The sequence below is a fragment of the Zootoca vivipara genome, chromosome 9, assembly GCF_965207765.1.
Source record: "Zootoca vivipara chromosome 9, rZooViv2.hap1.1, whole genome shotgun sequence".
Classification (NCBI taxonomy): domain Eukaryota; kingdom Metazoa; phylum Chordata; class Lepidosauria; order Squamata; family Lacertidae; genus Zootoca; species Zootoca vivipara.
In genome coordinates, this window is record NC_142592.1 from 40,934,333 (window position 1) to 40,961,938 (window position 27,606).

The following is a 27,606-nucleotide window of genomic DNA, read 5'->3' on the forward strand; positions in this document are numbered from 1 at the left end:
TATTAGTGCTATATTAAAAAAAGTCTCCCCTGTTCCAATAATAGGCTTTTATTTTCAGATTATACAAAGAAAGAAACACAAATAATTTAAGCAATTGAGGATAGTGAATATGATGGATCATAAAGGAAATCAAATGTTTCTAAGCCTGTTAGGGTGCTATTCATATATACAGACAAATGCCTCACAAGACGAAAAACTTGCAAAACGAAAGCGTTTTGCGATTTCAATGGAGACTCGCAAGACGAAGTTTCCTATGGTGCGCTTCGCAAGACGAATTTTTTTCATCCCAAAGGGTGCCTCCCAAGACGAATTTTCCCCCCGTCTTGCGAGGCACCCTATGGGAAACCACACTTCAATGTGTTCCTATGGGAGCCGCTTCGCAATACGAATTTTTCGCTATATGAAGCAACTTGTGGGACGAATTAAATTCGTCTTACGAGGCACCACTGTAATTTGGTTCTTGCTTTGAATTCAACATCAGCTTTGTTTTGATCACCAATAAGTTCTGCTACTTTATTTTTAAACGCAGACTAAATAGTCTCACATGTAAGTCAGACATTCAGTAGCCTGCAAACTGTTTTACTATCTTGCCTTCTTCTACACATTATTGCTCAGGATGTAACTGCATTCTAGTTCTGAGCTCAGCCATATGCTAACGAGTGTTGGAGGAAATGGGATTATGACATGATATGACTATGATATGATATGGGACTAGTGCAAGTGAGGGCTCTCCAGGCTAATAGCATGGGATGGTGGAGAGAAGCATGCAGGAACCCTTGGTACTCTCTTGGATGCAATTACCATGGAAGGTGAGTGGGAGATTTTGGGGCAGGTTGTTGGATCTGTTTCTGAGCTTTTCTAGATAGCTATCTGCCTAAGAGCAGTGTTAGAAACTCACATATACAGCTAAACTCAGAGAATTAGAATGTCGTCGAAAAGTGCATTTATTTCAGTAAGGCAACTTATTATTTTTTCTTTTTCTTTTAATTTTTACAAATGCTTTCTTTTGGAAATTCCACAGTAATAAAACAAATAGTTACAATAATACAAAAATAAACATCACTATTACATTTCATTAATTACATTCCATTTATAATTGACCAGCCTAATGACAAATAATTACAATTACAACAAATAAAGGCTTGACATATCATGCTTTGCATGTCATGTGTCTATCTCATATATTGGTTTCACCTTTTAAGTTGCATTACTGAAATAAATGCACTTTTCAACGATATTCTAATTTTCCAAGTTTCACCTGTATAAGCTAATTGACAAATGGCACCTTAACCTAGGTTACAGTCATCACCACAGAATATCTGCTTGTGATTTTTTCAATGAAATTATTATTGTTGTTATTTTATTGTTGTTATTATTGTTGTTGTTGTTATACTTTTATTTTTATTCTTTTCTATACTGTTTTATATTTAAAACACATTAAAACATCCAATAAAACAATCCAGAATAAAACCGTGAATGTAACACTAAATGTAAGGTGGATGGAGGTCTCGAGCCTTGAAATGTATGCAGTTTTACATCCTTCTTCCTAACTGGTGCTTCTTTAATGGCCTCATTCTATTGAGCCTAAAGCATTCAACCTGAACTCCCTGCCTTTGGCAGAGAAGTGATCATGGCTCAGTGATGCTAGCGAAGTGCTGGACACGCCTTACTCTTGAAATAAATCATCCATTGGAAAGGAAGGAGATCTTCCAGGGCATTCTTTTATCTCGGGACAGTAATCTTTAATTAATTTGAATGGGATCAACAGATAAAATCATATTCTTTATGCCATTGATTCCAACTTACATACTGATAGGTAACCCAGCCTAGGTTTCAGCTGAACTGCTTTACCAAATATTTTGTGCTTAGCAGAATCAACAGGCGCCTGAACCATAACTTCACTAGCAATTTAAAATGAATCATAGTGTGTGAAATTCAGTCATGCCACCTCTGCTGCTTCTTAGTCTTTGTGCCCCTATCCCACTAATTGCCAGGCTCACAGTGCTGCAGTGACAGCAGAAACCATCACTGGTAGAATGTCTTTGGCTGGACACAGCAACCCTACGCCCTCTTGGCTGCTCCCTTCCTTTCTGTGTAAAGTACAGTGAGGGAGGAAAGTATTTGATCCCCTGCTAAATTTGCCCGTTTGCCCACTGATGAAGAAATGACCAGTCCATAATTTTAATGGTAGGTTTATTGTAGCTGTGAGAGACAGAATGACAACAGGAAAAACCCCAGAAACCCAGAAGACAAAAGCCAGAGATTGATGTGCATTATAATGAGTGAAGTAAGTATGTGATCCCCTATCAACCAGCCATATGTCAGGCTACCTGGTATCTTCACTGTATGTAACGAGCTGAGATTAGAACCACCTGCTGTAAGGGAGAGGTCTTACCTGTAATCGCAGCTCGTTACAGTACCTGTACAAAAAAAACCTGTTGACAGAAGCAATCAATCCAGCAGTTTCCAAAGTAGCCACCATGACCAAAACCAAAGAGCTGCCCAAGGATGTCAGGGACAAGATTGTAGACCTGCACAAGGATGGACTGGGCTGCAAGACTATTGCCAAGCAGCTTGGTGAGGAGGTGACAACAGTTGGTGCAATAATTCGCAAATGGAAGAAACACAAAATAACTGTCAACCTCCCTCGGTCTGGGGCTCCATGCAAGATCTCATCTCATGGAGTTGCAATGATCATGAGAACGGTGATGAAGCAGCCCAGAACTACACGGGGGGAACTTGTCAATGATCTCAGGGCAGCTGGGACCATAGTCACCATGAAAACAGTTGGTAACACACTACGCCGTGAAGGACTGAGATCTTGCAAAGCCCACAAGGTCCCCTTGTTCATGATAGCACATGTACAGGCCTGTCTGCAGTTTGCCAATGCACATCTGAATGACCCAGAAGAGAACTGGCTGAAAGTGTTGTGGTCAGATGAGACCAAAATTGAGCTCTTTGGCATCAACTCAACTCACCGTGTTTGGAGGAGGAGGAATGCTGCCTACGATCCCAAGAACACCATCCCCACCGTCAAACATGGAGGGGAACATATTATGCTTTGGGGGTGTTTTTCTCTTAAGGAGCATAGCTGCCAAGTTTTCCCTTTTCTCGCAAGGAAGCCTATTCAGCATAAGGGAAAATCCCTTTAAAAAAGGGATAACTTGGCAGCTATGTTAAGGAGACAGGACACCTTCACCGCATCGAAGGGACAATGGATGGGACCATGTATCGTCAAATCTTGGGTGAACACCTTCCCTCAGCCAGGGCATTGAAAATGGGTCGAGGATGGGTATTCCAGCATGACAATGACCCAAAACACATGGCCAAGGCAACAAAGGAGTAGCTCAAAAAGAAGCACATTAAGGTCCTGGAGTGGCTTAGCCCGACTCCAGGCCCTAATCTTCTCGAAAATCTGTGGAGCCGAAGGTTCACACTGACTTGAAGAGGATCTGCAAAGAGGAGTGGGACAAAATACCTCCTGAGATGTGTGCAAACCTGGTGGCCACCTACAAGAAAAGTCTGACCCCTGTAATTGCCAGCAAGGGTTTTGCCACCAAGTACTGTCATATTTTGCAAAGGGACCAAATACTTATTTTGCTCGTTATAATGCACATCAATCTCTGGCTTTTGTCTTCTGGGTTTCTGGCGTTTTTTCTGTTGTTACTCTGTCTCTCACAGCTGCAATAAACCTACCATTACTGGTCATTTCTTCGTCAGAAACAGGCAAATTTAGCAGGGGGTCAAATACTCCCCCCCCCTCACTGTACCTAGACCCTCCTGTCTCTAACCCTCCTTTTCCAACTCCATGTCCTTACCACCCACTGCTTCCTCAGGCCACAGCTTGTCAGGTCACTGCCTGCTCTGTTCCCCTTCCTTTCTCTAGCATGTGTCTAGATCAGGGGTTCCCAAACTGCAGTCCACAGACCACACATGCTTCATTCAGGTGATCCATGCCGTAATTTGTGACTGAAGACAATAGACGACACATCTATAGCATTAAATATTCATATTGATTTTAATTGCATTTCTATTGCTTATTTTGTTTCTTATATATTGTTTTTTATTGTATTACAGCTTGAATTCCATAAAATTGTAAGGCACAGTGCATTACAGTTGCTAAACAACAGGCAGAAAAATCATTAAATCCACCAAGATGCTCAGCCATTTTCAAGTGGACTGTGGGTGGGAAGGTTGAAAACCTCTGTTTTAGATCATTCTCCCTAGTTCTCCTCCTATCTTCCACATAAAACTCTACTCATGTTAAGCCCTGTCACATTCCTCCAGGGGTTGAACTTCTCATTGTTGCTCTTTCATGCCTCAATTCCCCCTCTCCTGCCCTACCTTTAGGTGGTTCCTCCTCCTTATTTATTAAATGTACTAGTTACTTTTTTCTATGGGAACGCAAAACGACTTACAAGCCTTTAATCCCAAAACAAATCAAACACATACATTAAAATCAGAATTAATTTTTTTTTTAAGTTTGTTTCCCCACTTTGCACCTCATACAGCTTTCTTTCTTTGGGACTCTCTTTTGTTTTGCTTCTCTACCTGGAATCAACAATTGGGGCCAGTTCACATGCCACTGTGGAGGAGGGGTTGTACAGCCTCTTGACTTTGTGAAGATTTTTGGAGTGTTCTTATTTGAGCAATTGTGGTTATATATATATATATATTGCGGGAATGTTTACAGGTTTGCTCTGATTCAGTTATATGAATAGTTGCAAGATTAAGTGCCTCCACAGTCACAAAGGTTATGTTCACATTGGCAGTTTAGTTCTGGAACTCCTGTTTGACATACTCCTACTATTGTAGGGTTCACACTTGCCTAGTAGTTACTTAGCTTTTAATTAATGCCACAAAGTCCAGCTATAGTTTGCTGTTTTCCCTGGGATAAAAGCAATTATGTATACCAATTGGGTGGCAATTAACAAAGTTTTACTTAGAGTATAATCCCATTGAAATTAATGAACATGACCAAGTTAGGTCAATTAATTTCAATGGGTCTACTCTGAATATAATTTAGTTGAATACAAGACTTTGAGAAGAGAATGTAACTATTTTTTTCTATCTGACCCTAAATAGTTCATGTCCTTTGCAAAATTAGCATCATTTTTACATCCTTATTTAGTGCAAGGGAGTCTGGGATAGACACCGTTCTTCTCGGCGTGTGGGGGCTGAGCAAAGAGGAGCAGTAGTAGGTTACTCCTGTTTGAAGTGGTAATATGAATAGTACACATGTTGTAGTTACTCCTGGAGTCAAATGTTACTGTTTTTAAAAGATTGGTGTAACTCTCCTTAAGGCTGATTTTGCTGTTATTCATACCAAATAAAGTAAATTTCTCTAGCTGGAATCTCCAGTCCTTTTAATACACAGATTACATAGATATATTGTGGCAAATGTCCAAAATTTGGAGAAGGATAATATTCCTCTGTAAATACACATAATCCCAGATGAATTTGGCAAATGCCCCCAAACAAATGCTTCTTCGCTTTTCAGGCCTATATTGGTGGACAATGGCAACTAAATTTAAGTGTCTGTCAGCTTCTATTGGTGCATCCCTGAGTTTTTCGATATGTAGCCAGACTGGACAGCTCCTTCCACACACACCCCTTGTTGATGCCTCCCATGTCTGGTGGAATGCCACCAATGGGACATACCTGCCTGCAGAGCTTTCTGTGGGTGTACCGAAGTGCTTTAGTGGCATAAGTGCTGTTGTGTTGGCAAGCTGCCCACTCTGCCAGCAGATCAGCACTTACGTTGCTTCCTATAGCCCTTTAGCTGGCTTAATGCCAGCTTGTAGAACTGTAGCCTTAAACTTGGTGTGTGGAGGAATTTAACACTTAATGACATCCAGGAGTGTGCCAACTGCAGTGTTATCCCATTTGTACTAAATATAAATTATTTAAGATATTTTTGTGTGAAAATCTATCAAAGGAGAACTAGACATGACATTTGGGGTACAGGCAAATTTAAAACCAGAATATTCCAAGATCTGTTGCTAAATAAAACATCATATTCCTTATATACCACCCCTTCATAAGAAGAAAAGGTTCCTGAAATTCGGTTTTATCACTGCATGATATAGAACATAGGAAAAATGGGTTTAAAGGACTTGAGGCATAGTACAACATGGGTGTTAGGGTTGAGATACCAGTCAACTGAGCAGTCAAACATGAATTCTGTATGTGGGTATAGTGGCTTAACGTTATTGGGTAATGTTTTTCAGCCTGACTGCTATATTCCCTTGTGGATTACCTTCTGTGGCTACTTGCCAACTGTGGGCTGAACCAAAGCCAGAAGTCGACAGGACAACATCCATCCATCTAGAGATACACATATAGGATTTCCCCACCAACTTACTGTCTTGTATTCTTAAAATACATGTTGGGGAATGTTTCTATTATGCAAATGTCAGATTTTGATCTGAGGTGTGTAAAATGCCAAATATGCAGCTCAGACATATATCTGACAGATACAAAGATTTCTATTCACTTCTTGTGTTTAATTGGTTACACACACACACACACACACACACACACACACACCGACACCGAAATGATGTAGGAAGAATTCATGTTTTTTCCTCCTTTGTTTTAATTTGTACTAGAACGGGCAGGTACAAGGAGTGGTCACTAGACCACATGTGGGCAATCTGTGCCACCATTTTTACCCCTGCTACTAGGTTTGGTGTCAGTTCCTCTGCAAAAGCTGTGGCTGTGCTAATATTGTCACTGAAACCTGTCACGAGTGTTGCTGCCAAAAGTACAGTATTGCTGAAAAGTACCTATTTCTGATTGCCCTCCAGTTGGCACAACAGAATGATTCCCTTGCCTTTTGCCCTGCCAGCCTTTGAATGATCTATCCAGCTCTCTAATACAGCACCAGTTACTGCTTCCAGCCACAGCTCACAGTGGTAGAGTGTTTGCTTGATGCTCTACCAAGGTGTATTAGGTGTGACATTTCAAACAGCCCATTCCATCTCCTTTCCCAGCAAGCATGCCTAACATCTGTTCTGGTTGAATGGGAGCTTCTGTTAGCCAGCACACAAGGAGGGCAGTGATGAGGCCTAGCTGAGGGTGGGAGATCTCCAGGACCAAGCCTGGCCTTCCTCCCCAGGGCTGAGGGCTACTCTAGATTGAATCAATTAATGAGCACTGAGAAAGCAAGATCCAGAGAACATTACTATTTTGTGTGTAAGAATCATATTGTTCCTCAGTTTGATCTCCTCCAAGCTATATCTCCCCTATTTGTCCCTGCCATGTGTGGCAGAAACAGGTCACTGAATGAGTGAAGGGGATGATGGATTGATGCTGTGTGTGTGTGTGTGTGTGTGTGTGAGAGAGAGAGAGAGAGAGAGAGAGAGAGAGTTAGAGTTAATAGTTGATTGAAGGGGAGAGGGAGAGAAGGGAGACTCACCCATACATTTGGCTTTTGTGTGACCCTCACCATTTTTCTGCAAGGGAATGCCTGAAAAGGTTACCCAGTCTTCATGAGAAAGATATGAGTCTAAGTGGAATATTTATTACAGCTGGAACCTAAGCATGCTTATTTGGGAATGGGTCTCATTGGGTTTAGTGGGATTTACTTCTTAATACAGCACGCTATACACACTTACCTGGGAGTGGGTGGGAGCGAGTCTCAAAGTTGCTTCTCAGAAAACATGTATAGGATTGTGCTGTAAATTTGCTTAAGATTGCAGCTGTGCAGACCAATCTTATGCATGTTAAAATTTACTTCCAAGGAGAGGAACGTATCTGGGGCTTTTTTTCCTTTTTAAATAGTGTCATTCCAGTTTTGTGTTGCTTTAGTCTAGCCAGTTATTAACTAGAGCAGAGCTTTCTACACATTTCATGTTGGAGACACACTTTTTAGACATTCATCATTTTGTGACACAGTAATTCAGTTTTACTAGCAAACCGGAGGTTAAACTAACCCCTTTCCAGCCCCAGAAGGTGCGTGGGGAGCATTCACGCAACGCACCTACACACTGCAGCCGACACACTTAACGTGTCGTGACACACAGTTTGCAAAGTGGTGAACCAGGGACTAGTCTACGGTAGTTGAGCCTTTAATACATGTTAAGCTCTGGCTCACTAATGAGGGAACACACAAGAATAGGTGTAGGTAACTAGCTTGCCACATTGGCACCTGAACTCAGGGTAGCAGTCACCACTTTCGTTACGGATTTAGGTGCAAGGAGATAAGGCATACCTAACAAACTGAAATACTTGGGAATGACATGAATTCAAGACACTTGTTTCCTGTTTATCACTGGACAGCTTTATAAAGAAGTAGCCTAGTAGCATAAATGGGTTGAGATTTATGTAATATGGGGTAGAGCTTCCAACATCCTAAAGGAAAACTCAAGCATATTACTAAAGGAAAATTCTTATTTAAGAGACAAGTTAATATAAAATCAGTCATATAAGAAAATAGAACACAAAGAAAAATCTGAAGAAGTGTGCATGCACACGAAAGCTCATACCAAAATAAAAAACTTAGTTGGTCTTTAAGGTGCTGGTGGAAGGATTTTTTTTATTTTGTTTCGACAAAGAAAAATGTTAGCTAATATGCTGTCATGGCTCTTAGATATGCACAGTTTAGACTGTACTCTGATATACATGGTTGAAAACAATACAATTTATTTCTTAATGTCCCATAATCTAATCATACATTGTAAATATTAATGATTACAGGAGAACATGGCATTATTTATTAGAACATGCAATCTCCCTTACACAATCCAGTGAAAAGCAAATTTAGCCTCACAGGGTCAGGTAATTTTCAGATAGAATGACATCACTAACATATAATCAAAGGATATTACATTACAGTGGGGTAAGTGATGGGAGTAAATTTCTGTTACCTTTGGGCACTTCTCTGTGGGAATGTCTAGGCTGGCCTCCCAATGGAAGACACAGCTACTGAATCAGATTTGCACACATTAAGAATTTCATCTCTGTATTCCCTGCATTTAACGTAAGGATACCGAGTGGGCAGGCCTTCCAGTGGAAGGTACTGACTGGTATTTACATTTGTGTTTGTAAAAATAAACAAAGAGTTCCATATATTTATTTCCTGTGTCTTATCTTAAGGGAAAGGACAATGCAGAAATGTTCCAACCAGCTGGATAAAGTTGGGTTAGTGAAATATAAATAAAGGCTATTCATTAGATCAGCATTCCCCAATCTGGTGCCTTCCAGATGTTGTTGGACTACTACAATTCCCATCAGCCCTGACCGTTGGCCATGCTGGCTGGGACAGATGAGATTTGTAGGCGGTGAGCTGGGGAAAGTTGAATGAGACCTTTCAGCTGATTGGGATCTGCAGGTGTCATTCAAAAATTCATCAGTCTTAGGTGGAAGAATTAAATTTAACAACAATTATGGGTGTAGGAATTCATACACTAATAAGTAAGGCCTTGTCAAAAAAAGTTGCTGTGTGTATACTCAGGATCCCAGCCATGTTTCAATTCCCCCCCCCCTCAACTATCAGTCAAAATTTTGTGTTTGCTGAGCATGCTCAGTCCTCATTTATTTTGTTTGTGGGTGTGGTGTAACCTCACTGGTGCTCAGTCTCAGGTATCATGGACATGACATTAAAAAAATAGGTCCTCAGTGAGACCAGGAAATTACCTATTCAAAGAACAAGCCCAAACCATGGCTTAATGCAAATATGTAGGCTCCAAAGGGAGGATTGTGGCTGCTTTACTCCTCCCTGGCCTGTTCTGCTTCCCTGTCATCCAGAGAATTCATAGTTTATCTCTCCTGGACAAATCATAAGCCATAGAATATAGGAAAACCTTGGTTACAGCTTTAAGCTGCAGGGAGCTAAACCATAAGCCCAAATTCCAATGACAAACAGAGCCAGGCCATGCACACACATTTGCCCTAAATCATAGTTTTGCTTAGATTGCCAATAAGATGGTGCCCCTCTGTCCTTTTCTAGCCATTTGATTCCACCCCCCCCCCATTTTTTCATACACACACACACCCTGAGTCAGCATGCATTCTGTGAACACTGAGCTAGCTCAACCATCATTGGGCCTCTTTCTTGGGGTTTTGTTCTTTTACAGTTTTTTCCTAAATACATTTCCATACTTATGCAAATGTTAATTAGATTACTGCAACCCACTGTGTGGGTGGTGTGCTTTTGGCTACATAAGCAGCAGCACTAGGGGAGTGGAATTGGAAGTAGCATATAGTGCACATGTGGGGCCTTGCAAACAAAATTTTGTGTGAAATAAAAAAATTCCTTCAGTAGCACCTTAAAGACCAACTAAGTTTTTATTTTGGTATGAGCTTTCGTGTGCATGCACACTTCGTCAGATACACGTGTGTGTGTGTGAGAGAGAGAGAGAGAGAGAGAGAACTTTCAAAGCAAGAGAGTAAGTGTTGAGTGTGTGTATATATATCTGTGTCATTTCCAGCCACTCCGTTCTCCCCACCACCCCTATTTTTCATTCCACACACCCCTCAACTGCCAACCAGCATTCTGTGGGTATTAAGTATGCATAGTCCTTATTAGGTTGGTGGTTTTTTAAGGTTTTTTTGTTCCTGGCTCTTGCCATTTTAGCTACATAAGCAGGGAATTGTATAGGAATTAGGCATGATGATGCCTAAAATGGTTCCTTGAGCAATCAGTTAGTTACCTGAGACAAGGCAGGGTAATTCCTCTATACACTGAGTGGCAAGGTCAGTGGTAGCCAGGATGCCATAACTCTCTGCCAGCACAGATAAGGGAGGTGTAGTAAACTGTGGTGAGTGCAGAGGAACAGAAAGCAAAAGTAAGAAGAGAAGGGAAATCTAGGAGAGTGTTGCAAGAAAATGATTAGATCATTAGATGAAGGGAGAAGCTAATAACCATTAGGAGGGATATTTACAGCTTGTAACATATTGTACTGGTGAGTGTTTAGGTAGTTTTTGTATATCAACATACAGTACTTTCTTACCACACCAGCTAATATATATATATATATATATATATATATATATATATATATATATATATATATATAAAAGTTACAGGCTATGGTTTATAGTTTGGGTCAATGGACCGCAGTAAAGCTGTGAGTGGGTGGGTGTGGTTTTATTACTAATCTTATGATGGGGTAAAATAAAAAAAAATCATTCAGTAGCACCTTAAAGACCAACTAAGTTTTTATTTTGGTATGAGCTTGCGTGTGCATGCACACTTCTTCAGATACACTTGAAACAGAAGAGCCAGACTCTTATGTATATACAGAGGGTGGTGGTGGGGGGGTGGGAATGGGTGATGGGCTGATGGGAGTGGTAAACCTGTAGATGGCTGTTAACGACTGCTGATGACTGCAATTGGTGTGTGTGTGTGTGTGTGTGTGTGTGTGTGTGTGTGTGTGTGTGTATGTATGTTCAGCCATACCTCTGTTTTCTCCTTTTCTAGAAAATGGGTGTCTCTTTCAGAGCATAGCTGTCAAGTTCTCCCTTTTTTTTAAGGGAAATCCCCTTATGCTGAATAGGCTTCCTTGCGAGAAAAGGGAAAACTTGACAGCTGTGTTGCAAAGTTAGAAAGATATTACATTCAGACATCTTCTAATGTTTTGGTACTTTTCCTTGCAATGAGGAATGGTTTTACTTGGGGTAGAATACCAGCAGTCAAGTACCAACAATAACAGGCCCTGAGTTTCTTTAATTTCCTGCATTGTGTTTCTGTTTGCCAAATCCAAGGTTTATTGTTACTGAATCTTGATGGATTTATCAGTTATCAATCTCAGAATACTGGAAATGCATGGTCCCTAAGCAGCCAGTTGACTTTTCTTTGGCTTTTTCTGCTTGGCTTAATATTATTTCACTAACAGACAAGCAGCTTTTTGGAAATGGGTGATTGTAGTACTGCTTTTATATATACTGTAAACTTCCTGTTTCCTTAAGGGATTAATTTGGCAACATGTACTCTGATTTTCAGAGAAATTAAAATAGATTTAAAGCATATGAGGCAAGGATCTTGGATGGTAAGTCATGTGATAATTGATGACAGCAATTTCACACATTCAGGTTAACCAGTGATAACTGTAATTATCACATGAATAACGTACTATGCAAACTCGTGCTATGAAGAAGAATTTCTAGCTCTCAAAGCTTTAGCATTCAAATCTTCCCCTGCAGAAATCAAAATTTAATTTAATGTATTTTCAGTAGTGCCTTCCAAAACTGCCTTCAGGGAGAATGTGCTGGAACCATCAAGAGGTAAATGTTTCTTCCTGCCTTGCCCCATCCCCTTGCCTGAGACCCTTGAAAGAGGACCTATTGCTTAAATATTTACTATAGCTCTCTCTCATATCTTTCTAGGGACTGCTCTTTGCCTTTTTGGCAGAAACAGGAATGCATTTTGTTTTTAATATTTTTGAAACATTAAGATTTTGACCCATATTTTGCAAAGTCCATTTTTTGGTGCTTCAATGTTATATTTGTGTGTTGTTGCCAGAGGGTGGGGTTTTTGGGGCTGGAAGGTGGCATATGAATAGTTACAGTAACAATAACATTAAAGATGGGGCAGCAAAGGTATCAACTAATATTCTGTTTTTGGGGGAAGTGAGTGAAAGATGGATTACTTCAAGTAATTTTTCTCTTGAAGGAAGGAATAAGAGCAATAGACTGTAGGTCTGGAATATCTGAGACCTGTTCTTTGTCCTGCTCCCAATCCTTGATTAACTTTTAATATTCCAAATCCCAAATGTTACACTCTAAATTTCTGAGGCATAAATAGTTGCCTGGACAACTCTGTTTTCTTATCACTTCAGGAATGTTATGTGCACATCAGTCTAGAATTCTGCCATATAGAACCTTGTCATGCTGTCTGTATCTTGTGAATGAACTCAGCACCCCCTCTTTTTTGAAATGAATTCTGCTTTCATGGCCCTTTCCAGATGACATTTTATGCAACAGTGTTTCAGTTTGGGAAAAATAGCATTTTATCAGCAGGTGTTAGTTGTGGTGGACAAGTCAATAGATGTACGTATTTATGTGCTTCAAATTACAGTTATGCATTGTGTTCTGTAATGCATACCTGTTAAATATATAGCATATGAAGCACTCTAGCTGACTTGCATTTTTTGCTTCTGGAATGTATTACTGTATAAGGAAGAGGCCTGTTAACCAGTTACTGTATCTATTCTCTTACTTTTGCCTCCCTTTTTGGAGTTCTAGCCAAAGCACTTTCAGCACTTTTAGAGCAGAAAGGCCAAGTCTGATCACAGTGTGAATCTGTAGAATCTGTAACTGTAATGCTGTATGCTGTAAGGAGATTCCTAAACCAAAGAAGGGAAAATCCTTGGCTTAATTCAGTATTTTGCATTTCAAGAAGGTTGCTGCCATCTGCTGTCACTTTAGATGTAGGACAGTTTGTAAAATTAAACATGAAGAGATAGATAGGGGGTATGTGCAATATTATAGGTATTGTATTACAGTTGACTTGCATCTTACACATGGGTTTTGTTCCAGGGATATTGTGTAAAGCTGAAGTCACATATAGTCAAAACAACCCTTAAAAACCAGAAAGTGGCCCGTAAAAACATAGTGCAGCACAAGTGATTTAGTTATCTGCCTGACTTGCTGGGCTCTAGCTGGCTCTTTTGAGGTTGTCTTATCTTGCGAGAGCCTCCCAGAGCCCAGTAAGCACTCTGTGTCTTCTGCGCATTTAATTTGTGCAATTTCAACTGGCTGAAATTGCAATTTCAACTGGTCTTCAACAGCATAAGGTTGAAATTGCACATGTTAAATGCATGTAAGTTGCAAGTCAACTGTATTTATTTGTAAAACTTCCATCCCCCTTTTCTTTCCTAAAATAAAATAAAATCAAAGACAGGTAACAATGCAAGTAATTAAAAGCAATCCAGAAGCACAGTAAAACAACAATAACAATTAGCAATAAACCCAAACACAAACCAGCAGACAGTAATAACAGCAATACTGTACCAGTAATCAAAAGCATAGCAAGGAGTTACAAGTTACAGTACCCACTATCAAAAGCTTCCTGTAATAGCCATGTTTTTACCAGGTGGTAATGGGAAAGGCAATCTGACGTTTGCTGTAATGAGTCCCAAAATGTGAATCAATAAGAAACACATTACAGATTACCAGCCTCCTTCCTCATCATTTAAAAAGGACTTAAACACACCCTCCTAGAACTCTGCTGTTGTTTCCCTAAGGTATCTATTTTGCTCCTTTGCTCCGATTAAGATACTTCAGTTGTATTGGTTTTTATGTAATAAATCTCAAGCGTTAATTGCCTGGGGCATGCAGGTGAAAGTTCACATCTAGCTCAGTTGTTATTGAAATATTGTTTCTGGGAATAATAGGCACTTCCACTCAGAAACCATTACTTTGAAAGATACCCTACAAGCTGAGTAGATTTTTTTTTAAGTTTCCTAGGAAACATTTGGTTGAAGCATAGGATGAAGGGCTGAGCCTATGCAAGAAGAGATTTGAAAATGTTGGGGCTCCTTGGCAAACTCAGAAAAATTGCCTATTACCTCTATAAAAAAATATTTGAGAGCCTGTTCACACTTGTTGACTACACTAGTCTATCAGATGGCTTATTCATCTGTGTTGAATAAGCCACCACAGATAGAGCACTCATATAAACTCAGATGCTATTATTTCCAGTAGTGTCAGATTGTATACTGAGCAGCAAGTTATTGCATGCAGTATGACCAGTGAGGGCTTGGCTCATCATTCATTTTGGTGCCCCTTATTGTGTTGAGCATCACAACTCAAATATTACAAAGGTCCTTCATGGAAATGCATCTGTATGCCTCTGTACTTTCTCAGTGGTATTGTGTAATGTTGAAAAATAGTTATTAGAGGAATCCTTCTCTAAGTCATTTTTACGGTAGTAGACTTGTAGTTCAGCGTAGTGTTAGAGACATAAACAATGTAGCAACACATTAGACTCGTTTGGGATTATCAAACTCTTCCTTACCTGTGAAGCTGAGCTGAGATGCTGTTACATTGCACTTCAGTGTTTCTGATTCTTGCAGTATTGTGGGGTCATGAAGCTAGGTACACAGTGAAAAATGGTTCAGATAGTCTGTTGCCTGGTCAAGCAACAGTCTCCTCAGCAGTGTGTAGTTTGTCTACCACTGCTTCTGCTGACCTCTTCCTGTCAACTTGTATGCCCTTTGGTCTGTTTCACATCTCTAGATGTATCACATTAGAATGACAGCTGATTGTGATGTCATAGTGTTTTTCTTTCTTTACCCACATTAGTATTTAGAAGTATCCCTTAGTAACCAGTGCTGAGCATACTAAGGCAATATTTTTATTTAGTGTAAAGTGGTTCTGTGGCCTTTATAGTTTATGTACATCCTGTTTGCATATTTTTAAAAATTCTGCTACATATGCTGTATATATATATGCTGTGTGTGTGTGTGTGTGTGTGTGTGTGTGTGTGTGTGTGTGTGTATAAACAATTTACTTAGTATAACAAAAGGACAGGTATTTTGTAGAAGGGAGAATTACATTTTTAGCCTGTCAGTTCTTCTAGACTATGAGAATATGAAGGAAAAACATCACCACTAGGTTCTATCCAACAGTGCGTGAGCAGAAGACAGCTTGCAAAATCAATCTTTCTCCACCCTCCCTCTGATCTCTCTCTCTCTCACACACACAGCCTCTCCAGGTCAGGGGCAACCACTGAACATTGTGGGCTGTGTCTTGTGCTGCTGTTGTGGGAGGAGGAATAGTTTGAAATCAGGAACCTTGTGTGAACAGTACAAAATTTGTCCTCCCATTGCAGTTGCTAAGAAGACATAGCAAAAAATATTCAGTAGGTCTTCCCACTTACTGCAGAGGCTTTTGGGGGGTACAACTTGGGGATAGGGGAAGAGACAATTCAATTGTACAAGTTGCCTTCTGTTCATTCAACATTAGATAGAAAGTGTTGGGGATTAAGAGTTGGGCCAGTGCAGATCCTAGCAGGAGACCTTGTTAAAAATGTAGTCTGGTGCCCTATATTTTTGAGTTCTCATGTGTTGGCTGTAGTTTATAGGATTTCCATTCCTCTCTTCAGGCTTGAGTGGGGATCTAGAGTGTTTATACCTAGTGTTGTACCTGGCTTACCTGCCTCACTACCCAGCATCTCTCTGCCATAGCTGTCAGAAGTGACCTCAGAGGGGGGGGGAGCCCCAAACTGTTGGTTCTGGGAGTCTTCAGCATTCATGCCAATACTACTAAATCTGAGGCAGCTCAGGACTTCATGACCACCATGATTACTGTGGAGTTGTTCCAACATGCGATCAGTCTAATGCATGTGGCTGGCTACTTTCTGGATCTAGTCTTCTTAACCAGGCAGGAAGAGGGTCACCTTAGAGTGGGGCATATTAATACCAGATCACCATCTCTTGAGATTAAAACTTTCTGTTGCTTTCTTCCTCCACATCAGTTGATACCTTTTAGTATGGTCCACCCTCGGAAGTTGCTGGATCCATTGTGTTTCCAGGCAGATCCAGCTGTCCTCCTGGGAGAATGTTTCAGCTAATATGACTTGTCCTCCAGTCAAAGTCTTAGTTGATCTGTGGAACATGGGATGAACCTGGGCTGTTGACACAATCACTCCTGAGCACCCTCACTTGTTTTATACAGCTTGTGTGCTTTCTTGGTATACCAGAACTAAGGGCAATGAAACCAGCTGTGAGGTGGCTTGAGCATAAGTGGAGGAACAGTTCAGACGTATGTAACCAAACACTAGTGAATGCTCATTAATGAGCCTTCTAAGTGGTAGTGTAGGCAGAAAAGAAGACATACTTTACTGCTTCAGTAAAGAAAAGAAGACATACTTTACTGCTTCAGTTGCAGTAAACTTAGTTGGTCTTTAAGGTGCTACTGAAGGAATTTTTTTTATTTTGCTTCAGTTGCATCCTCATTATGCCACCTGGTGGAGCTTTTCTGGGTAGTAAGGGGCCTAAAACACTGGCCCAAAGGAAGTGGAATAGATTTTGGTAGACTGCTATGATTTGTTTGCAAAGGATAAAATTGCTTCTGTCTGCTAAGATTCTGCTGTTGTAGCAGATGGATCTCAAGAGGTCTCCAGAGCACGGTCTAAATTTGATGTGTTGGATGGGTTTCATTTAGTATGGTTTGAGGATGTGGACAAGGTACTTAGATTGGTTCAGGTGATCACTTGTTCTCTTTACCCTTAACATTCATGCCTGATGAAGACTTCCAAATAGAAGCCACTTACTGGGCCAGGGAGATTATTTATGCTTCATTGGGAGAGTGGGTAGCTCCTGCCTGCCCAAGGGCCATTCCTTTAGAATGGGAAGGCCATTCCTCCATGGTTTCGGGAAATTTAAATAATTACCAGTCAGTCACTAATGTTCCCTTCTTGGGTAAGGTTCTTGAGCATGTGGTCAGTGGCCAGTGGCCAGATCCATGCTCTAGGATGAGACCGATTTTCTAGAACAATTTCAGTTGCAGTTTTGGCACAGAAACAAAGCAATTTGGTCACTTGCTATGATGGCATTTTTTGGGAGACAGACAGGGGGATTGTGTCCTGTTGATTCTCCTTGAGACAGACAGGGGGATTGTGTCCTGTTGATTCTCCTTGATTTCTTAGTGTTTTGAATACCATCACCATGGTATTCTTCTGAAGTTACTGTCCAAACTGGGTGGTGTACTGCTTTATAGTGGTTCCATTTCTACATGGATAGCCATTCCCAGAAGCAGCTGTGCTGCTTGAGGGTACATCTGGATCTTTTACTGTCGCTTGAAGTACAAGTGGTCCCAGCTGCAACCCTGCTTCATCCCTATCAAAACACAGATAGGCTAGTTTCTTTTTTTCTATGCTATGGTAACCAGGTTAGATTACTGTAGTATGGGGATGCCTTTGAAAATGGTTGGCAACTACAGCTACTTCATAACTTGGTTGACTGAGATAAAGCAATCTGAGCATACCAGTATAATGCAAATTCTGATATGACTGCACTGGTTATCAATTCATTTATGGGCTCAGTTTAAAATGCTGGGTTTGATCTGTAAGGCATTTTGTATCTCAGGACCCCTGTACCTATTCCTATATGAACCTAATCAGACCCAGATCTGTGTGCCTTCTCTGAGGGATGTGTGGAGGGTGGCAGCATGAGAACAGGCCATCTCAGTGGTGGCTCTCCATTTGTAGAATGCTCTTCCTAGGGAAGCATACCTGACACCATCATTGCTTGCTTGATGGTGCCAAGATGAATCTATTTACTCAGGCCTTTGATTTTTACTTGGGAGGTTAGTGAGTTATGGATTGTTGTTTTACTTTTTTAGTGCTCATCTTTAGGGGAAAGTTAAGATTTGCCCTTTTATAAACACAGTATTAATTTTTTTGTGCTGTGTTGCTTTATGATACTTAGGTAAAGGTAAAGGGACCCCTGACCATTAGGTCCAGTCGTGACCGACTCTGGGGTTGCACGCTCATCTCGCATTATTGGCCGAGGGAGCCGGCGTATAGCTTCCAGGTCATGTGGCCAGCATGACAAAGCCATTTCTGGCGAACCAGAGCAGCACACGGAAACACTGTTTACCTTCCCGCTGTAGCGGTTCCTATTTATCTACTTGCATTTTGACGTGCTTTCGAACTGCTAGGTTGGCAGGAGCTGGGACCGAGCAACGGGAGCGCACCCCGTCACAGGGATTCGAATCGCTGACCTGATCAGCAAGCCCTAGGCTCAGTGGTTTAATTATCTCTGTGTAAAAAGCAATGGATAAATAAAATAAATAAAATACAATACATGCATATATATTTAACTTGTTTGGATCAACAATGTCCTGGGTTCCTGCAGGAGGAAAGATGGGATAAACATTGAATGAATAAATAGATATCTGTCTAATTTTTTGTTTCTGTCGCTGCTCCCTAATATGATGGTGTCTAGGTATGCTATTGACCCATTGTGATCCCTTACTCCACACTTTGGTTTTTGGATCAGATGTAGGTACTGTAGTTTGAAGAGGAAGAACTTTCCTCAAGGTACTTGTCAGAATGTATTGAAAGTTGGTACCTATTGTGCTTGCTGTTCATAGTCAGCCTTGTGAGATTCACAATTTGTACCATATAATGCTGTTTGATTATGGCTCACTTAGGGCAGAACATTTTAGAGCCATGAAACTGTAGCTCTCCTGTTGCTGTCATAAATTCTGATTGTGGCATAATGTTGCTTGCTTTGCAAAACTTTGAATAGTGCTGGCAGGCTTCAGTGTTTGCTATAGTTGTTTTATAGGGACCAAAACCTTTGGCCCCTAGATTATTGGCCATGCTGGTTGGGATTAATAGGAGTTTAGACCAACAATTTCTGGAAGGTTCCTCACCCCTAGTCTGGTAGTTTTAAAAAAATCCAGTTTCCTCACATTTAATTTCAAAAGAAGATTTAAAATAAAAATCATTGCACTGCTGGAGAGACTACAGACAGTCATGTACCTGTTTTCATATGCAGGGGCCAACTACACAAATTAAGTAGATAAATAAATATGGGGAAAGCAAAATGTTACTTAGAGAAGGATCTGAAATATTTTCCTTGAAACTTGAATTTGTTATATTCTGGATTGTTTTATTTCATGTTTTGTTGTGTTGTAAACCACTTTGAGATTTTTTTCTTTAAAACATAAAGCAGCATAGAAATGACTAATGATGATGATAATGATAATGAATTGCACCACAAAAAAGACTCCTAGACATTCTGTTGTGGTGACTGTAACCTAGGATAAAGGTGCCATTTGGTGATTCGCTTAAATATTTTGAGTTTCTAATACTGCATGTTGTTGTCAGCATCTGTCTGTCTCAGGAATGCCTTTTGGGGTGAAGTCAAACTGTTGGAAGGTTACAGTGCCTGTTGTGGCTGTAGAGATCAATATGGAATAAAAGGAATGTAACTGGCAACTGCTGGCCAAACACACTGTGGATGACTGAAAACAAAAAAAGATAATTCCAGTTATAAGGGAAGAAAAAGTGTTTTAGAGAACAACATACATACAACCAGTGCATTTTACTATATATTAGTTATTTGTTTATGATGTTATATATTGTTTTGTTTTTGTTACGTGAGCAAATACTTTAAAAAAAAAGTCTATTCCAGTTGCTGGGATTGATGAAAGAGGTTAGTGCAATGGAAGTCGAGGATAGTTGTCACTCTTAAGTTGTGGTGCTTGGAAATTAAATGTCAAAATCTCTTATATAAGGCAAGGGTTAGGTCGCTTCATTTCTGGAAATGTTCCTTTTCTTTTTGCCAAGATTGTGGAGCTTTGTGCCCTATTCATTCTTGAAAGAAGCAGATGGCTTCAGGTCCCAGGAGGTGGAGAAGCTGGAGCTATTATGGTGCTCGTAGACTGTGGAAAGCAGCAGCATCTGTCAGATTGGAGACTTGTTTGACAGCAGGGAAGCTGGCAGCAGTAGCTGATGAGTTCTGCCGGGCACAGTCGGTGGAGCTATAGTTCACTAGAAAGTACATTTGTGTAGGTGGTTGAGGGTAATCCTAGTAATCACGCAAATGGGACTTTTATTCCTGAGGCTAATTGCTGCACTGGGGGAGTGATTTTTGGAAGTGACAGCTAGGGAGAGAAGGGTTAGCCTTCCCCAAGTGTCAGCACCCCTGAAAATTGTAAACACCCTCTGTGGCAAACAGGCTCGGGGAAAAAAGCTCCTATTCATATGAACGGGATCTTTTTTCAAAACCAGAAATTGGTTGGTGGCGGGGAAGAGAAGTAGAGACAAAATTTAAATAACTGTGTATTGAGAGTGGAGGGCCCTCAGGCTGAAAAAGCTTTCCCATTCCTGCTCTAATCAACTTTTTATCACGAATATTTATTAATTTTCCAATATTTACCCAGTATTACCACAGTTTTGCCAGTTATACAGATGTCAGTTAATATCAAGATAATTCCAATTATTTCCAAATTTATCCAGTTTAATCAAAGTGGTTTCCCACACTCCTTGATCAGTGTTTTTTATCCAGTTCTTGTATTGCTGCAGTTCATATTTTTTATTAACATCTAATTACATTTCAGCTGGTATATTAATCCTTAAGATAACAGCTGCATTTTTAGAGATTACTATTCATGTTAATACCTTATCTAACTTTCCATAGGATTTCAAATGAGGTGCTCTAATTATTTTCTTTTTCTCTGCATGTGTCAGTCTGAATATATCCACTTATAAAGTCCTTAACCTTTATCTGCTGTCCCATTCTTGAAATTCCTCCAGTTGCTGTTGTCTCTCAACATAACTGGGATGGGGCCATAATCCTGGGGAATTCTCAAAATATCTCATTAGCTCCCTCCCATCGTGCTCTCATCTTGCTTGGTGTTTCCAGACAACAACATACTCCAACAGTCCACTCTTTCTCACTATTCAGTCAACATCTAGAAATTTCCACAGCCCAAGAAAGAGGGATACAGCTTCTGCTGCAGGGGATCTTGGAGTACTTTCATTTTAATTAATGACCATCAGAGTTTCCATGCCTGCCTCGTCCATGGCTCCAAACGACTGCATTTTGGCCAAAGTCTACTTAAATTGTATTTCTTCTCTGTTGTTTTTAGGGGGGGGGGGTAGAGATGGTATCCACTCTAATTTTCGAAGGTAATCAATTCCAGTATTAGAGCTGCCCCCCATCTCTTTAAACCACACACAGCTCACTGTTCTTTTAATCACAAGTTTTATTTCATACTGCTATCCAACTTCATTTTGTATCTTTAAAATTTTATGTCTGGAGAGGGTTGCCGAATCATTAATAAAGAAACTCAAAGTAAACAGGAAACTGGAGGCTCCCCTCTCCACTGTCTACCACCCACACCAAATAAATTTTTCCCCCCAGTTCCAAGCCTCAGATCAATGTAGCTGGGTAATTCCGCAGTTCTGATAACAACATCTTCTCTTGGAGCCTGTATGACTTTAAAGCCAATTAAAAATCCAATTAGCAGAAGAACCTCTGCTTCTTAATGGGGACATGGGAGGGTTTTCACCATACAAAGTGCTTTTACACTCAGTGCCTCCCTGCCCCCTGCTTCCATGCTGGAGCGAGAGCCCAGGTAACAAGACGGACTGCAACTGAAGCCCGTTCCTCCCTTTCCTGGGATGAGTTTCCAAAAATGATTAACCCTCTACCACTCTTGTTTTTCTCCGCCTTCAATCCCTGCAATGTTGTGGGGGCTGTCTCCATTAAAGCAGGTTGGAATCGGAAACACGTTAATGGATGTAGAGATGTAGTTGTTCTTACAATACAGTCAAACCTCGGTTTACGCCTACCTCGGCGAGCAACCGCCGCGGACCCGGAAGTGTTAACATCTGGGTTCCATGGCGTCGGATATGCAGAAGCGATCTGTGCAGCACGCACGTGCGCAGAAGTGTTCTATCGGTGCTTCGCACATGTGCAGAAGCGTGCCTTCGGCGAGCAGCCGCCTCCGCGGAACGGATTGCGGTCGCAAACCGAGGTACCACTGTAATGTGAGCAAGGGATGAGGACATGGACACCAAATGCTAGGAGCCCAGGTCACTCCAGCTCCCCTAATAAAACATTTGAGGGGGCAAGTTAATGGGCATTGAAACTTCATTGTAAAAGTGCATCAGAGGAACACAGCTGCTGCCTGGCACTGGTTCACACACTCCCCAGCTACGCTCCCCCTCCTGCCTACTGCCACTCTGTTGCCAGGTTTGGGGGCAGGGACTGATTCCAAAGGAGGTAAATGGACTGTGTGTGCCGTGTCTTGTGATTAGAAAGGCTGCCACGCCTAGGGTGCATACGGTAGGATCGGGGCGGTGCCTTACCTGCAAACCCGCCCCCCCCAATATTTGGCACCTCTGGATGAGGCAAATAAATAAAGTGCTAGGTAAACAAGCACACAAACAGTATTGTGAGAAGATAGTGTTTCAGAATGAATAATCCTCCATGTGTTTGCAGTATTTACAAATACTTATTATTAAATAATGCCCAGTTGAAAACTTTTAGGCATAGAGGTCGTTAGGCTATAGGGGTTGGGAATAGGAGAAGCTGTTGAGCTATGGACAACTGAGTAAGGTTGACAACAGTTTCTGATATTGCCCTTGTTCATTTTGGAAAAGTGTGGTATCAGTTTTATTAAATAAGCCTAGACAAAAGAATTAAGCAAATGAAGCCTTTTGTAGCTGTGTGTTTGGGTGTCTGTAAAACAGTGGCACAAGATTCACTTACATAAATTCTTTTTGTCTACAGCTGTTAGACGTACAGGAGCAGATTAATTTTTATGTGATGGAAACAAAGGGATGGGGTAAAATCAAAAGTTTGTATACAAGTTAGTGTTCTATCTTTCCATTTCTTTCAGAAATGTTCTCATTGCCAGGAGCCAGGAGCCACCCTAGGCTGCTACAACAAAGGCTGCTCTTTCCGATATCATTATCCGTGTGCCATTGATGCAGGTAAGAACAAGGAAATGATTTTAGAATGACTGTTCACTGGTTTGATCTAGAACACTTTATAAGAGAGGCATCGTGAAAATCACTTGCCACTTAAAAGTAACCTGTAAGAACTGGATGCAGCACCATTATTTAATCACAACAAATTATGGGAAAAGAATTTGCTTCAAATACCAGATTTTATGTTTACAAGTGTCAACCACAAGACAAATATTTACTCATGCAGAGTTTAAAACCTGTTTCCTCTTGGAAAATAATTAGGACTTCTGCCAAAGTATGCTAAAAGTAGAACATAAAGGATCATGATTTTTGTGGTTTCTGCCTTTCCTCATTTGAAAGAGTGAATTGAATTCTAGTACCTGCTTCCTCTATTAGTATTATTAGATGTAATCCTAAAACATTTGGAGTTCCAGAGATTGGCAAGAGACTAAAATGGCAGACCAGTGAATGGAGTTGCAACCAGAGAGGATAGCTATTGTTGAGCTGCAAAGCACTTCAGAGCATTTGCTGTAACAACATGTTTGTGTGTTGTTACATTCTTTTTACTGTCATATAAAAATCTTACTTGAAGAATCTTTTGTGTTAGCCTATCCTTGTACAGTATAGTGCCTCTCATGTGAGTCAGCTCTAATGCTAGATACTTTTGGATGTGCATGCGTTGGAGCTTTTTCTTTGGATTTTGTGGAGCATATGAGACTGGTGCCTGCTTCCCTTACTGGTATTTCAACAGCATGGAGTTGCTTCTGTCTAGAATCCTGACATGACTAAATAAAACTACCTTCCAAGAAAGACATTGAATTATGCTGAGTCAACCTTTTATTTTTGGCCTCTCTTAACTTTCCATAACACAGACAGGGATAGTCTTACTACTGTTGACTGCCTCTGACATAAGAGTGGGAAAATTAAAGAAGGATACAGATATTAGTAGTTGCTAGTTAGTATGGTCAAACGGATGTACCTTTCATAGGATGCTGTGAATCTTCTAGATGATTAAAAACTGAGACTGAAACATTGTGAATGAGACTGAGACTTGTATGTCTTCCTGCCGTATAGATGTTGTACTTGGTTCTTTAAGAAAACAAAACAATATTTTGCAGCTGAATTCTGTGCAGAGAAGTAAGAATTGTACCCCTCTCACCACTAACTGCTGGAAATTTACCAAGCCCCTCTCCTTACTATTTTTCTTCTCCACCCCTCAGAAGGTTGTTTTGTTTTGTTTCTTAAACTTGGTTGGTTCCTGTCACAATGAGTCAAAATTAGCCAGTACCAACTAAGTATGAAGAAAATGTGTGGGATCTTTGCTTCTTGACAACACACATTTATTTATTTGGTTTTCCTTTGTTGTCTGGAATTTGGAATATTGAGGTCTACCTGCCCTATAGGAACAGAAGAAGAAGCCAAGAATGAGGCTCTGCCAGTTCCACATGCTTCTGGTCTCACCAGCCAAGCTGGGCCTAGCCTCCCACTCTAACAGTTGTCATCCATTTTATATGCCCTGTGAGATAGAGAAGCAGCAGCATCTCCTCTCACCATTGTTTTCACCAGCTAGGTTGACACCCCCCCCCCCAAACAAAACTTTTGGAACCAACTCTCTATGAGGAAGAGCTGCAGAATCTGTGGATGGTGGTATCAGCTGGGCCCCTGTGAGCCAACTTGCCAAAGGCAGAGTAACAAGAAACCAGCAGATTCCAGCTACAGTACATCCCAGAAAGCCAAAACTCTACCCTCAACAGCTTCTACCTACATTAAAGCCACTTCTAGGAAAGTCTGGTTACCAGACTGTTTCTCAGTGACTAAAGAGCTGACCATTATAATAACTTTGTAATAGAAAAAATGGTGCCTAAATTTGCTTATTTTTATCTTCCATCACCATTGCCTTTTCCTTTTATAGTAGTAGTAATAATAATAATAATAATAATAATAATAATAATAATAATAATTTATTATTTATACCCTGGCCATCTGGCTGGGCTTCCCCTGCCACTCTGGGCGGCTTCCAACAAACATTAAAATACATCAAATATCACAGATTAAAAACTTCCCTAAACAGGGCTGCCTTTAGGTATTTTCTAAATGTCAGGTAGTTGTTTATCTCTCTGACCTCTGATGGGAGGGTGTTCCACAGGCGGGTGCCACTATCAAGAAGGCCCTCTGCCTGGTTCCCTGTAGCTTTGCTTCTTGCAGTGAGGGAACCACCAGAAGGCCCTCGGCGCTGGACCTCAGTGTCCGGACAGAATGATAGGGGTGGAGACGCTCCTTCAGGTGTACTGGACCGAGGCCGTTTAGGGCTTTAAAGGTCAGCACCAACACTTTGAATTGTGCTCAGAAATGTACCAATATAGGCCAATATAGGTCTTTCAAGACTGGTGTTATGTGGTCTCGGCGGCCGCTCCCAGTCACCAGTCTAGCTGCCGCATTCTGGATTAGTTGTAGTTTCCGGGTCACCTTCAAAGGTAGCCCCACATAGAGCGCATTGCAGTAATCCAAGCAGGAGATAACCAGAGCATGTACCACTCTGGCAAGGCAGTCCGCAGGCAAGTAGGGTCTCAGCCTGTGTACCAGATGGAGCTGATAGACAGCTGCCCTGGACACAGAATTGACCTGTGCCTCCATGGACAGCTGTGAGTCCAAAATGATTCCCAGGCTGCACACCTGGTCTTTCAGGGGCACAGTTACCCCGTTTAGGGCCAGGGAGTCCTCCACACCTGCCCGCCTCCTGTCCCCCACAAACAGTATTTCTGTCTTGTCAGGATTCAGTCTCAATCTGTTAGCTGCCATCCATCCTCCTGACACTCACACAGGACCTTCACCGCCTTCACTGGTTCTGATTTGAAAGTGAGGTAGAGCTGGGTATCATCCGCATACTGATGAACACCCAGCCCAAACCCCCTGATGATTTCTCCCAGCGGCTGCATGTAGATGTTAAAAAGCATGGTGGAGAGGACAGAACCCTGAGGCACCCCACAAGTGAGAGCCCAGGGGTCTCCCCCACCACTTTCTGAACACGGCCTAGGAGGAAGGAGCGGAACCACTGTATGACAGTGCCTCCAGCTCCCAACCCCTCTAGACGGTCCAGAAGGATGTTATGGTCGATGGTGTCAAAGGCCACTGAGAGATCCAGCAGGGCTAGGAAACAGCTCTCACCTTTGTCCCTAGCCCACCGGAGATCATGAACCAGTGCGACCAAGGCAGTTTCAGTCCCATGATGAGGCCTGAATCCCGACTGGAAGGCATCCAAGTGGTCCGCTCATTCCAGGCATGCCTGGAGTTGTTCAGCCACCACTCGCTCAATCACCTTGCCAAGAATTGAATATTTGAGACTGGGCGATAATTAGCCATATTTGCCGGGTCTAAAGATGTCTTTTTAAGAAGCGGTTTAATGGCCGCCTCTTTCAGCGGGTCTGGGAAGACTCCCTCCATGCCAGGATGGGCAAGGGTCAAGGAGACAGGTGGTCGGTTTCACTCGTCCAAGCAGCCTGTCCACATCCTTATATCACGTCTTCTTAGATTGTAAACTTATAGGTAGAGACCATATTGTTTTTATTGATCTGTAAGCAATTATGTGACCCTTATTGACTGAAGAGCAGGGTATAAATACATTGAAATAAATGAATGAATGATAACAGTGAAGTGAACATTAAAGCATGGTATAGTAATATCTTTGCTAAAAGCTGATGAATTATTGTCATACAAAGATACTTTCGTATGAATGGAATTATAGTTTATTCTGTAAACAGAAAAATGAATTATATGCTGAATAGAAAGCAATTTGGAATGCTTCTGATTACTGTACAACTATTTTGTGAATATAGTATTTAGAAATTTTCTTTGAGAAATTGGCATATGCAAGTCTATTTCTCAGTTACTATGACTTTGTTTTCTGCTTCTATCCTGAAAAATTTTCAAGACAAATATTTTTGCTGTTAGAAAGGAGTAGATATTGCTCTTGTTATCAGTAAGGAATTCATTACCTTGAGTCAAGAACAGTTTAAACTTTTTTTTCAGGGAGGTTGCTACTAAACATGCTGTTATCTATTCACAGCTTGTTTGTTATTGGGTGAATCAGCTTTGACTTGTGTGGAGAGCCAGACATGCTTACTTCAAACTGACAGTTGCTTCTAATTGGACCTTCATGGCAATCACAAAAAAACCCTGTAAAATAGGAAGAGATGGCGTGAGTAAGGTTGATCTGGTGAGAGGAGAGA

The 27,606-nt window shown here is 41.1% G+C and overlaps 1 protein-coding gene across 4 annotated transcripts in view; it reads left to right on the plus strand.

The window, feature by feature from the left end:
- TCF20 (transcription factor 20) overlaps positions 1-27,606 on the plus strand; it is a 195,407-nt gene that overhangs the window by 133,159 nt on the left and 34,642 nt on the right. For all 4 annotated transcript variants that reach the window (XM_060279783.2, XM_088676606.1, XM_035128489.3 and 1 more), the window contains one exon: positions 23,311-23,404. In XM_060279783.2, coding sequence (XP_060135766.2) covers positions 23,311-23,404 — 94 coding nt within the window. The remainder of the gene's footprint in view (positions 1-23,310; positions 23,405-27,606) is intronic.